The sequence below is a fragment of the Petromyzon marinus genome, chromosome 38 (genome assembly GCF_048934315.1).
Source record: "Petromyzon marinus isolate PM22_M1 ecotype Great Lakes invasive population chromosome 38, UKy_Petmar_22M1.pri1.0, whole genome shotgun sequence".
Taxonomy (NCBI): domain Eukaryota; kingdom Metazoa; phylum Chordata; class Hyperoartia; order Petromyzontiformes; family Petromyzontidae; genus Petromyzon; species Petromyzon marinus.
Window position 1 is genome coordinate 8,597,905 of NC_133704.1, and position 13,473 is coordinate 8,611,377.

General features: G+C 46.6%; 1 protein-coding gene across 2 annotated transcripts in view; it reads left to right on the plus strand.

Annotated features, from left to right (window-relative positions):
* Window positions 1–2,380: 2,380 nt before the first annotated feature.
* The window catches only part of LOC116950160 (E3 ubiquitin-protein ligase DTX1-like), a 33,084-nt gene continuing 21,991 nt past the window's right edge, over window positions 2,381–13,473 (plus strand). For both annotated transcript variants that reach the window (XM_032967700.2, XM_032967701.2), the window contains exons 1-2: window positions 2,381–2,736; window positions 3,807–3,926. In XM_032967700.2, coding sequence (XP_032823591.2) covers window positions 2,574–2,736; window positions 3,807–3,926 — 283 coding nt within the window. In that variant the 5' untranslated portion in view covers window positions 2,381–2,573. The remainder of the gene's footprint in view (window positions 2,737–3,806; window positions 3,927–13,473) is intronic.

The window sequence follows — 13,473 nt, forward strand, 5'->3', positions numbered from 1 at the left end:
CGAGCTGTCGAGCAACTTACCTTTCGTGTTACCCATTTATACTGCCGGGTGGAGAAACGTGCTCACTTGTTTCAACTGCGGCGCCGGGAAATTGAACCTGAAGTGAACCCGGCGACCTATGCGAACAGACGTCGAATGGAAACGGCCGATTGTCAGACGCGCGAAGCGTTCCTTTTATTGCTAGCGAATGGAATCTATAATTGTAATCGATTAATCTCTCGGCAACAACACCCTCCAATTCGCCACCGAAGTGACGGTGACCTCACTGCGGCGCCTGCGCCAGGCTGGGTTCACTTTTTAAGGCCACGTGCAGTGTCCTAAGGCTCGCTGCTGACGGGAGATCACTGGGACGGACCCACGTGGTTGTCATTGATTGACCGAGATTGCTGACAAGATGCACACCAGCGGTGCTCCAAACTGTGTCAACTTGCTGCATTTTTAGGCCGCCCGGCGCTCCGCTCGTTGTTGTGAGCGTCGCTCCTTGTCAAGTTGGGGAGGAGGGCGGGGGGGGCCGCATTTTCAACTGTAGCGACCTTTTATTTTTTTGAACACGTAGGCTTTCGCGATCAATAGTCACGTAAACAGAACCTGCCAATTCGTTACGAGTACGGCACATCGGTTGTGTGTTGGGAGAGCAAATCCACAACATTTACAATCCCGAGTACGACGTTTCGCCAGTAATTACAACTAGCACCATCAGGCGGACAGCCAGATCTGAGCAAGGTGGGTGGGGAGTTCTAAAAGTAATCCACAAGTAAATGTGGATTTGCTCTCCAACACACAACCGGTGTTGCTGTACTAGTAACGAATCTGCATGTTCTGTTAACGTGACAAACCTTACCAATTGGCCGTGTCGGGTGGTGGCGGGTTTAATGACACAGGCGATCTAAGCCAAATAAAAAAAAACTCAGTATTATGGATGTAGCGTCCTTCACGAACCTCCCTCAATAGAGGCCGATCTCGTGATAACTGCGCCAAGCAAATCGTGACCGATGACGTAACCAGCTGTCTGGGGGGGGGGGCTGGTTACCTGGCCCCACCCACACCCCTTGTAGCCCCGCCCCTTACCCCCCCCCCCACCACCGCTACCCTTGACCCCTTTCCCCAAAGACAAAGGTCCCACGTATAGGCTCAACAGACTTTAAGGGCAAGTGCTGTCTAAGCGAGTATCACCTATGAAGTCTGGCACGGGCACACGAGAGGGTGGTGGGGGGGAGGGGTGGCCAATACCACGCCCGGCCGCCTTTATCTCCCCCAGTGGCGACGTGTTCTTTTCACGTCGAAGTTCAGCATGCATGTGTATAAGCAACTCCTTGTAGACGTCTTTATATCTAAAGTAATAATGTCGACACAGCTCCACGGACAGTCAGCCCCGACGTCTAGTTGCTGGTCTCCGGGCAAGCGGCCAGACTGCGGGCCTCGCTCCGGCTTATCTACCCTCTAAGGCCGACATAAATTGGACAGTGTCCTCCACCCTGACTGTGGCACGTGCCTTTAATTATCTCAACGTGGACATTTCTCTGCATCCCCTGCAACGGCGCCCCACGGGCCAGCTGTTCCCAATAATCTCAACGCCTGCATTATTTAACGAACTTCTTATCTATCCAGTACCGTACGGCCCACCTGTTCTTAATTATCTGAACGCGTACACTTTTACAATTTATTTTGACAGTTAAACCTACACGCGCATGGCACCAGGTACTAATGTGAGGCTGGGTTGACCTAAGGGAGGCCCAGGACCGGTTCTGATAATCGTCACTGACGGTAGCGTAACTAGCGTGGGGGCAAGGGGGCGCCTGGGCCCCCCCCCCCCTGGTTGTCAAAGCTACGAGTTGGGGCCCCCTTGACAACCACCCATGAGATACGTTTCCACCAACGGTGTAAAAATAAAACTTCACGATAGTTATGTGATGAGGGCAAGAGGAGCCGCGCTATGTAATAGCCAAGGTTCTCCCGTGCGATACAAATTAAATATTGGGGGGCCCCACCTCACCGATTGCCGCAACCCGCCCCCCCCCCCCCCCTAGCCGATAATGTACAGGTCGCGACGCCACACCGGTCACTGATGTTGGCCCTGAGCCCGAATCGAACTTTGGAATCGCCGGCTTTGATTGATGGTGAGTGCAGCCACGCTAACCACTGTGCCACCGCTCCCTCCCCAACCGCCACCCCCCCCCGATCACCCCCCCCAACCGCCCCCCACCCCCCAAACCCCCCCCCATCGCCCCCCCCAACCACCCTCCTCCACCCCCCAAACCACCCTCCGCAACCCCTCCCCAATCACCCCCCCCCCCCCCCCAAACAACGTGTTGACCAATCGCGAGACCGGAGCCCATCACCGCGCGGGCGTGGCATAGAGCGGAAGTGGGCCGCGGCCTAGAGCGGAAGTGTCACGCGCGAGCTGCCAGAGGGACGAGGACAACAGCAGGCGGAGGTCGCACTTGCTGCTGCTGCCGCCGCCGATTGTCTTCGTCATCGCCTCTGTTTACAACTTACAATACACACACAAATAAATACACACATAAGCTAGCAATCACAAGAATTGTATTTACAGCATTGACGCACGGTAATATATGATGGCGGCGGGGGCGGCGGGGGCCGTGGTGCTGCCACCTCCGCCGGCTGGCTCGGGCTTAGTCGTCGTGTGGGAGTGGCTGAGCGAGCAGCAGCGCTGGAGGCCGTACAGCTCCCGCGTGTGCAGGCACATCGAGACGGCTATCGGGACCCGCGGGGCAGGTAACGTTGAGGGGGTGGTGGGGGGGGAGACGCCGTTGCCTTTTAGGGTGGGTTTTGAGGGATGGTGGGGGGATGTGGTGGTAAACGTGGCGATTGTCGTGGAGGTGGTGTTTTTTTGTTGTGGTGGTGGTTGATGATTGTGGTGGTTGGTGATGAAGGGTTTAGAGGATGGTTGTTCGTGGTAGTGGTGTTGGAGGTCGTACTGTGATGGTTATGGCGGTGGGAGTGGTGGTCGTGGCATTTGAGGCTGGTGGGTGATGATGTGGGAAGCGATAATGTAGCGCGCAACGCTACGAACCTGGCGACACGAGTTCGATCCCCGCTCACGGCCAACTCTTGACGATTATCTGATCCGATCCCGGGCCTCCCCTGAGTCGGCTGGGCCTCAAATGAGTACCTGGTACGGTGTGTAAACATCGCCCGTCGAGAGACAAAAAGTTGGCCGGGCATGATGCTGGCCACCCATCCCAACCCCTTAATAGGTGCTCGCTAACTTCACTTGGCCCAACATTCTGTTAAGGCTCTACGGTAGCCGATTGTGCAAGCATATCAAGGCGGCGATCGCGCCTCGCCTAGTAGTTAATTTGAGAGGGGGGGGTCATGATGGTTGCGGCGGTGACAGTGGAGTTGGTGGAGGAGGCGATGATTGGTTGGGGTTGGTGGAGGCGATATTGGTCGTGGAGATTTTTGGTGGCGTGTGCAGGCACATTGGAGTGAGGGGGGAAGTGAATGATGGATGAGCCGAGGATTGGTGGTGGTGGAGATGGAGTTCGTCTTAATCGAGGGTGGCGGTAATGAGAAGAATCTATGAAGTGGTGGGGGGGGGGGGGCATTGCGATTATGGTTGTGATTGCAGAGAGTGCTGGTGGTGATGATGGGAGTGGGGGGAGGTGGTGTAGGGTATTTGCAGACACATCGAGGTGATAATGACTGGTGGCGGTTTGGTGGTGGTGGTCATGGTTGTGATGGAGTAGATGGTTGCGGTGGCGAATTTAATGATGGTAAAGTGGTGGCTGTGGAGGTAATGGTAATAATGATGGTCGTGTTTTTTTTTGCCGGCATCGGTGCAGGAGGTGGTGGAGGAGGAAGCACCCGTGGGGGTGGCAGCGTGGTGCTCGGTCAGGCTGAGCCTCTCCTCGCCGCCTACATCATCGATCTGCAGTCCATGTGCCAGTTCCGCCAGGACACAGGTAGGTGACACGCTGCACAACTGACGCATGTCAAAACATCACAAACAGACGTGGGTCTATTGCAGCAATGTTACAACAAAAACTGCATTTAGTTTCGTCGGCATATAAAGCCTTTCCTGAGCAGTTTTTTTCCGACAGCGTTAAAGCAGACATTCTCCATCGGTCTTGACTTTTTAAATCGCATCAGCAGTGTGGTCTGTTATTTTTTCGTATAACCCTTTATATGTGCAGGGTGACTGATATTTTATCATTTATTATTAGAGGATTATAATTTGGCAGAATGTTGAGCCTGGTCGATAACACTATACAGTCGTATGAATATTTTATCATACGAGTTTTATCCTTCTAAATTTCTAAATGTCCTCCATGGCATTGGTGACACGCATCATATCGATCTCAGAGCTTCGGGTGTTCGCCAACTTCTCGGCGGTGATTGCGTGCAGATGCTTCTGTTATGCGCAGGTGAAGACCACTCAAGCTTTCTGGCAACGAAAACTGAATTGTATAAGGAATATATTGCCAAGATTATAATCATCCAGGTCAAGACAGCTGTATCATAATTCTTAAATAATTATTGGTGAAGCTTTATTGACACCTCTGTATTATGTAAAAGTTAATAAGTTAGTATGTCCGTATTCATTTGGTGGCCCTGATCCAGAGCTTCATAGGGCTCATCTCAAAGTGGAATATATTTGATTGACCCTGTACTCTTGTGGTGCGTTGACCTTGTTTATTCACCATGCATTGCCGTTGTGGTTGCAATGCATAACTCGCCATGGGAGCTTTTACAAAGTTTAAGTAATTTGAGCAGGGTTGACACAATTGATTGCCACTTGGTGTGAAATGCCAGTGTATAAACTGACCCCCGCCATGGGAACGTGGACATATCATGGACTCAAGTGGTGCCAGCATAGATATGCATGACCACATTGCTCATTTTAACAGGGAGACGATTTATTTGGGAACCTTAATCTTGGCAAAGGACAGTGCAGCAAAATCCATTGTTGTGCTGTACTTGGACAGGCTTTTATGTTCTTTGGGTCTTTCGGTAAAGTCACGTGGATAGGTTCAAAGAAAATAACAAAAAATAATTTTAAAAACTACGACGTTTCAATCGCAACGCAGGCGTTCGTTTTTTCTCCCTGATGACGAACGCCTGCGTTGCGATCGAAACGTCGTAGTTTTTAAAATTATTTTTTATTATTTTCTTTGAACCTATCCACGTGACTTTACCGAAAGACCCAAAGAATTTGAATTCCTGCAGTCAAGAAAGCTTTAAGTCAAGATTCAGACTTTTATGCTTACACATCTATGCTACCCACCTTCACCAGCCCACACTGGCCACCATGGTGGAGTATTGCTAAATAACCGCCGAGACTCGCACTGCAGGGGAGGCCCTTATCCAGCAGTGTATTGATAAAAGTGTAATGCACGTACCACATCCATTTGAATAATGGCCCAATCGGGCCATTATTTCCTTTCTGCATTAAAGCACTTGTTACGTAATCGATTTTATTTGCGGAACGCAACTGAAACATTAACCCATTCAAGTGGCATTGCTGTGAATCCTTTAGTTATGTAATATATGCTTAGCTACACTTCTTAGCCTTATATTTTAAGCTCTATAAACTACTAAATATATGTACTGTCCTTTAGATAGCCGCATTACTAATTTATTTTATATATAAGAAAGAAACTGAACTTCTTTACCTTCCTATTCTTAGCTCTTTCGGTAAAGTCACGTTGAAGGGAAACAATAAAATAATAAAATATATATAAAACAATAAAAATTCTTACGACGTTTCGACCATAACACAAACGGTCGTCATCAGGTGTGTCGGTTTACATTAATTTATTTATTTTAAAACGGTGTGAAAATTATTTACCTTCCGTTTAGAGCACTTCCCTGTTATAGTAAAATTCTTGTATGGCCTTCATACCATGTGAGAATCAATTAACGGTGTAACATTAATGTCTTTGTGGACTTTATGGTAGTGTGGCGAGGTTGCCTGACATACAAATTGTGACTGCACTTGACAGCGTGGTGTATTCAGAGTTTTACTTCTACCTTTTCATACTTAGACAAGAAAGTAAATACACTGTGTGTTTTTAAACGTTTTCTTTGATACCTCTGGTGTGTTTTAACGTAAAACATTTGCATTGGATTTCTTAGTCTTGGGGGGCGGGGGGGGGGGGGGGCGGCGGCTTATTTTAGCAAAGGGAAACATTTCTTTCAGTACTTGAAACTTATGGTGGGATCCCGGGGTCCCGAATAAACGGAAGTCAAAATCATAATGAATTAATTTACTTTTGGTGACTCCGTCCCACCGCGCACATAAACGCCCCGACCCACCTGGCGCGGATCATTCTGTTGTCATGTCGTCCAAGCGCAGCGAGGACTAATGCGCAGAAGAAACAAAACTTTGAAACTTTGATTCGCGCATCGTGTACAGCTCGTCGACATAAAATGACGTCACAACACAGTTCATGCGAGAGCCGGGGACTTATGGGACTCCGGGGTCCCGCCATGAGGTTCAATTGTTCTATTTTTGCAAGCTCACAGCTTGTTTCGTTTAAGAATTCCAGTAAAACATTACTTGTGGAATTGGTGAAACATTCCAAAAATGTAGCGACCATCCAGAAAAAGTCTGGATCCTTTATTCACGAATGGCCCTTTTGTAATTTATTTCACAAACTTTGCAAGGCAGACTTGATTCCTTGCAAAATGTTTCTGTTTGGTGTTTGAACATCTTAACACCTACATTTTTATTTAAAGCTTTCGTGACTGCAGGGATTCATATTCTTGGTTCTTTCGGTAAAGTCACGTATAAGGGAAATAAAATAATAAAAATATTATTAATAAAATAAAAATATTATTTTATTTTATTGCCTGAAATGGTAACACCTATTCTTATTTTTTCGCACTTTGGTACTGGCAAAAAGGTCCCATTTTGTTTGCAAGGCTTATTTACGAGTGACTTTCATTTGACTTCACGAGAGCTCAATGATATTTATTATTTTTGTGCTCGAGGTCTGGTTGGTAATAATATCGTGTTGAATCAATGTGCGTTATTTTTTTCTGTCCGTAATGGTTTGGTTTCCATGGTCACCTGTCAAGGGGGTTGGCTGTCCGTAAGGAGAGACATTATCAATGGTGTTTTGTTTTATACAATTTCCGAGACATTTGAGTTACGACGTTTATGCAACTTTTCCTGCTCTCTCTTTTGTAAATGCCGCCACAGGGCGTTTAACGCCCACCTCGCATCGAGCGGGTAACAGATGATAAATCCTCAAATCTCATTAGACTGTCATGACACTCCTTAACTGGAGGACATCGTATTCCTGGGGCCCTGCGCTGCAGCAAGGTTAATCAGAATACAGTGTCGCGGTTCTCTGCAGCGTCTGTGTAATTGCTGCGCAGGTACTATCTCTCTGATGTGTTTTTCTGCTTGGAGCGCGTGTTCACTGTGAAGCTCCAGTGAAACGTCGGACATCGTGCCGCACACCATGTGCTACAACCTTAAAATGCACATCTTAGAGCTGTGGAGAGAGCATCGTCGATCTCACAACTGTATATAGCACGACCGCGAAAACCTACGCAGTAGTACTACAGGTACGACCGTGAGTGTTTGTTGACAGATGCTGGAGGGTCTCAACTCGGGTAGCATGATGCGGCTTGTGTGCCGACCAGCTCAGCTGGTGTTTAGCGTCTCCAGATTCGTGTGTGCGGATGTCGTTTGTTGCCATGGTGGCCAGAATAAGGTTGCTGCCTTCAAGGCGGCCAATTGGAATAAGGGGCATGTTGTGAAGTACATTTCTCAAGACATTTAGATGGGTGAAAATGTGATGGGCCATTGCATATAGACATTTCTCATTAAACGTATTACTTCCTATTATGGGGTTATTGATGAATATCTTGAGCTTTTGTTATTTGTGCTTATGCACGACCACCAGTGCTTTAATGCAAAAAAGTACGTTTGTCTTCATTGCATGTATTGCATATACGTGAGGGGAAAAAAGTATTTGATCCCCTGATGATTTTGTACGTTTGCCCACTGACAAAGAAATGATCAGTCTATAATTTTAATGGTAGGTTTGTTTGAACAGAGAGACAGAATAACAACAAAAAAATCCAGAAAAACGCATGTCAAAAATGTTATGAATTGATTTGCATTTTAATGAGGGAAATAAGTATTTGACCCCTCTGCAAAACATGACTTAGTACTTGGTGGCAGAAACCCTTGTTGGCAATCACAGAGGTCAGACGTTTCTTGTAGTTGGCCACCAGGTTTGCACACATCTCAGGAGGGATTTTATCTCAGTCCTCTTTGCAGATCTTCTCCAAGTCATTAAGGTTTCGAGGCTGACGTTTGACAACTCGAACCTTAAGCTCCCTCCACAGATTTTCTATGGGATTAAGGTCTGGAGACTGGCTAGGCAACTCCAGGACCTTAATGTGCTTCTTCTTGAGCCACTCCTTTGTTGCCTTGGCCGTGTGTTTTGGGTCATTGTCATGCTGGAATACCCATCCACGACCCATTTTCAATGCCCTGGCTGAGGGAAGGAGGTTCTCACCCAAGATTTGACGGTACATGGCCCTGTCCATCGTCCATTTGATGCGGTGAAGTTGTCCTGTCCCCTTAGCAGAAAACACCCCCAAAGAATAATGTTTCCACCTCCATGTTTGACGGTGGGGATGGTGTTCTTGGGGTCATAGGCAGCATTCCTCCTCCTACAAACACGGCGAGTTGAGTTGATGCCAAAGAGCTCCATTTTGGTCTCATCTGACCACAACACTTTCACCCAGTTGTCCTCTGAATCATTCAGATGTTCATTGGCAAACTTCAGACGGGCATGTATATGTGCTTTCTTGAGCAGGGGGACCTTGCGGATTTCAGTCCTTCACGGCGCAGTGTGTTACCAATTGTTTTCTTGGTGACTATAGTCCCAGCTGCCTTGAGATCATTGACAAGATCCTCCCGTGTATTTCTGGGCTGATTCCTCACCGTTCTCATGATCATTGCAACTCCACGAGGTGAGATCTTGCATGGAGCCCCAGGCCGAGGGAGATTGACAGCTCTTTTGTGTTTCTTCCATTTGCGAATAATCGCACCAACTGTTGTCACCTTCTCACCAAGCTGCTTGGCAATGGTCGTGTAGCCCATTCCAGCCTTGTGTAGGTCTACAATCTTGTCCCTGACAACCTTGGAGAGCTCTTTGGTCTTGGCCATGGTGGAGAGTTTGGAATCTGATTGATTGATTGCTTCTGTGGACAGGTTTCTTTTATACAAGTAACAAGCTGAGATTAGGAGCACTCCCTTTAAGAGTGTGCTCCTAATCTCAGCTCGTTACCTGTATAAAAGACACCTGGGAGCCAGAATTCTTTCTGATTGAGAGGGGGTCAAATACTTATTTACCTCATTAAAATGCAAATCAATTTATAACAATTTTTGACATGCGCTTTTCTGGATTTTTGTTGTTATTCTGTCTCACTGTTCAAATAAACCTACCATTAAAATTATAGACTGATCATTTCTTTGTCAGTGGGCGAACGTACAAAATCAGCAGGGGATCAAATACTTTTTTCCCCTCACTGTATATACAAGAATTATCAAGTCAAGACGGCAGTGGATTGCTTGACTCGCAGCCGCAGGGGTATGAGAGTGAATCCCAGCCAGTCAGCAGTGGTCGTGCTAAAGGAAGACTGGCGCCGTCCATGCAATGTGGAATTTTCGGCTCTGGCTTCTGGTCGCCAACAGAGATGCATCGCTTGATTGCTCGTTTGGGTGCGGAGAGCGACATTGACTTTTGACATTTCGTTCATCGTCCCGAGTGTGCAAATTACTATACTATTTGTTTGTACAAGGGGTGTATTATTCATTAGTCATTTAAAGAGCTTCAAGTGGTAGCTTCTACCAAAATTCCCTTGTAAATGTTGGCAGTGGGCCTCAAGAACAAAAAGTAATATTTACAAACACTTTTTTTAAAAACACGCTTTTATTAAATGTACTAGTAATGGCAGAACTCCACGACTCCAGGAAGTGGCCCCGAAGCTTGCCATAACGTAAGTGACCGTGGTGATTTACAGCCAGCGTAAGTTGAGCGTGGACAATTAGACCCAAGCCGAAACATAACATAAAAAAATGTTCAAAAATATTTTTATTTTTTGATAGAATATAGTATTGTCATCAGTATGACATAAGTATACCAAGTTTGCAGTCGAGACCACATTGGGAATTGGGATAAAATTGAGTTACAAGATTTGAGGATACAACGACAACAACAACAGACAGAGTGAGTTAAAAGAAAGCGTGTAAAAATAAAAAAAACAACTCGACTCCTAGAGATCATCTCTCCACTATAGCCAAAATATAACCTATTATATATTGTTTTCCTTATAGATTGCTGCTATTGACGATTGTGCAGAGATAAATACATTTTCAGTTGCATTGTTATTATGAAGTACAAAGCGGTATACAAAGATCTCCCGTATAGCCTCACTTGAGGCCGTGTCGACCTTGCGGAGGCCCAGAATCGATTCAGATATTCGTCACCAACATTGGCCACGAGCAGGAATCGAACTCGTGTCACCTGGTTCGGAGCGCAGTGGCGCTAACTGCCCGGCGGCCTTGTCTTCCTTGTGATGATGTTTACACCGCACCAGGTACTCAAGGACCGGTTCAATTATTCACCACTGTTATTGGTCGTGAGCAGGAATTGAACTCGGGTCGCCGGGTTAGTAGTGCAGCGTGCTAACTACTGCACTACCGCTCCCCCCACTCGCACAAACACACACCATGCCCTCGCTCACAAATCTGCACACGCAATGCAGGCGTTTATCGCAGACTGAGAACTTCCCGTGTTCAAGGTTCGAACGAAAGAAGGCTCTGAATCTGTTCCGCGCGTGTTATTTATGAAAATGACTGAGTTTATGTTTGCAGGGTTGGCCCATCAGCATTCATGGTGGTACAGGCACACCCATTAGCATGGCGGAATGCTGCTAACAACACCCTTACCGACGTTCAAAAATAAAGCGGAATATTAGGTGTCTTCAGCACGCGCGTACATGTTCGTGATTGATGATTGCAGCCGCACAAGGGTGGGTGATAACGCTGCAGGATTGAGAGGCATTAGTGAAGCAGTGGATGTAGCATTGCTTGCGTACGATTACAGAAACAGTTGTGACAAGTTGTAAGTTCACTCGGGCATGTAGGTACGTGCATTTTGGTGCGGATTATTATACGATATTGATTTATTTTACTTTGCAAAACACTCTACAGATTTGGCACAACGTGCAGTTGTAGCACCCTCCTGAAAAAACGTTAAGAGTTGATAAGGCTATTGTTGAGTCGCAGTACAACCTTGCTCTAATCAGCATTGACGCTTGCTCGTCTCCCACTGATAGCCACTAGCCAGTGGTGGAAACGTCACATTCCTATGACGGGATTGAGTCTAACAATAAAGCAATGTTTACCTTTCCACAAAGTGGTATATATTTTATTGACCCCAGAGGGACAATGGGCTAAGTCAATGCCCCCACTCCCAACCTGGATTTGAACTCGCAGCCTTCCGATAACGAGCCGCTCACTCTACAGTGAGGGAAAAATGTATTTGATCCCCTGCTGATTTTGTACGTTTGCCCACTGACGAAGAGATTATCATTCTATAATTTTAATGGTAGGTTTATTTGAACAGTGAGAGACAGAATAACAACAAAATCCAGAAAAACGCATGTCAATAATGTTAAATTGATTTGCATTTTAATGAAGGAAATAAGTATTTGACCCCTCTGCAAAACATGACTTAGTACTTGGTGGCAAAACCTTTGTTGGCAATCACAGAGGTCAGACGTTTCTTGTAGTTGGCCACCAGGTTTGCACACATCTCAGGAGGGATTTTGTCCCACTCCTCTTTGCAGATCTTCTCCAAGTCATTAAGGTTTCGAGGCTGATGTTTGGCAACTCGAACCTTAAGCTCCCTCCACAGATTTTCTATGGGATTAAGGTCTGGAGACTGGCTAGGCCACTCCAGGACCTTAATGTGCTTCTTCTTGAGCCACTCCTTTGTTGCCTTGGCCGTGTGTTTTGGGTCATTGTCATGCTGGAATACCCATCCACGACCCATTTTAAATTCCCTGGCTGAGGGAAGGAGGTTCTCACCCAAGATTTGATGGTACATGGCCCCGTCCATCGTCCATTTGATGCGGTGAAGTTGTCCTGTCCCCTTAGCAGAAAAACACCCCCAAAGCATAATGTTTCCACCTCCATGTTTGACGGTGGGGATGGTGTTCTTGGGGTCATAGGCAGCATTCCTCCTCCTCCAAACACAGCGAGTTGAGTTGATGCCAAAGAGCTCCATTTTGGTCTCATCTGACCACAACACTTTCACCCAGTTGTCCTCTGAATCATTCAGATGTTCATTGGCAAACTTCAGACGGGCATGTATATGTGCTTTCTTGAGCAGGGGAACCTTGCGGATTTCAGTCCTTCACGGCGCAGTGTGTTACCAATTGTTTTCTTGGTGACTATGGTCCCAGCTGCCTTGAGATCATTGACAAGATCCTCCCGTGTAGTTCTGGGCTGATTCCTCACCGTTTTCATGATCATTGCAACTCCACGAGGTGAGATCTTGCATGGAGCCCCAGGCCGAGGGAGATTGACAGTTCTTTTGTGTTTCTTCCATTTGCGAATAATCGCACCAACTGTTGTCACCTTCACATTCCAGCCTTGTGTAGGTCTACAATCTTGTCCCTGACATCCTTGGAGAGCTCTTTGGTCTTGGCCATGGTGGAGAGTTTGGAATCTGATTGATTGATTGATTGCTTCTGTGGACAGGTGTCTTTTATACAGGTAACAAGCTGAGATTAGAGCACTCCCTTTAAGAGTGTGCTCTTAATCTCAGCTCGTTACGTGTATAAAAAAAAAACACCTGGGAGCCAGAAATCTTTCTGATTGAGAGGAGGTCAAATACTTATTTCCCTCATTAAAATGCAAATCAATTTTTGACATGCGTTTTTCTGGATTTTGTTGTTATTCTGTCTCTCACTGTTCAAATAAACCTGCCATTAAAATTATAGACTGATCATTTCTTTGTCAGTGGGCAAACGTACAAAATCAGCAGGGGATCAAATACTTTTTTCCCTCACTGTACCACTGAGCCACCAGGCCGGACACGTACAATAAGATCACACGAACGATTGTTGCAAGGTGTCTGGTGGCGTTGGGTACGTAGTTCATTACGCGCGACGCATGTTTCAGAGGATTTGTTGTTTAATTGCTTTCGTTTGTTAAACACCCAAGTGCAGAATGGCCCAGCATGTGCAGTTGCAGGACCCGACTGAAAGAGTCTGAAAACACGGTGAGGTTTTTTGCGGATAGATAAAAACAATTTAGTTTGAGTCACGGTGCCTCTCTGCTCAGGAGTTTCGGGTGGTTGTCATCTAACGTTTGCAGCCCTGAAGCAGAGCTGGAAATTCTACATTTCCATGGCCAGGGGGGCTAGTCTTACCATAGTGGTTACTCAATTCTATCAGCTCATAAAGGGGTGA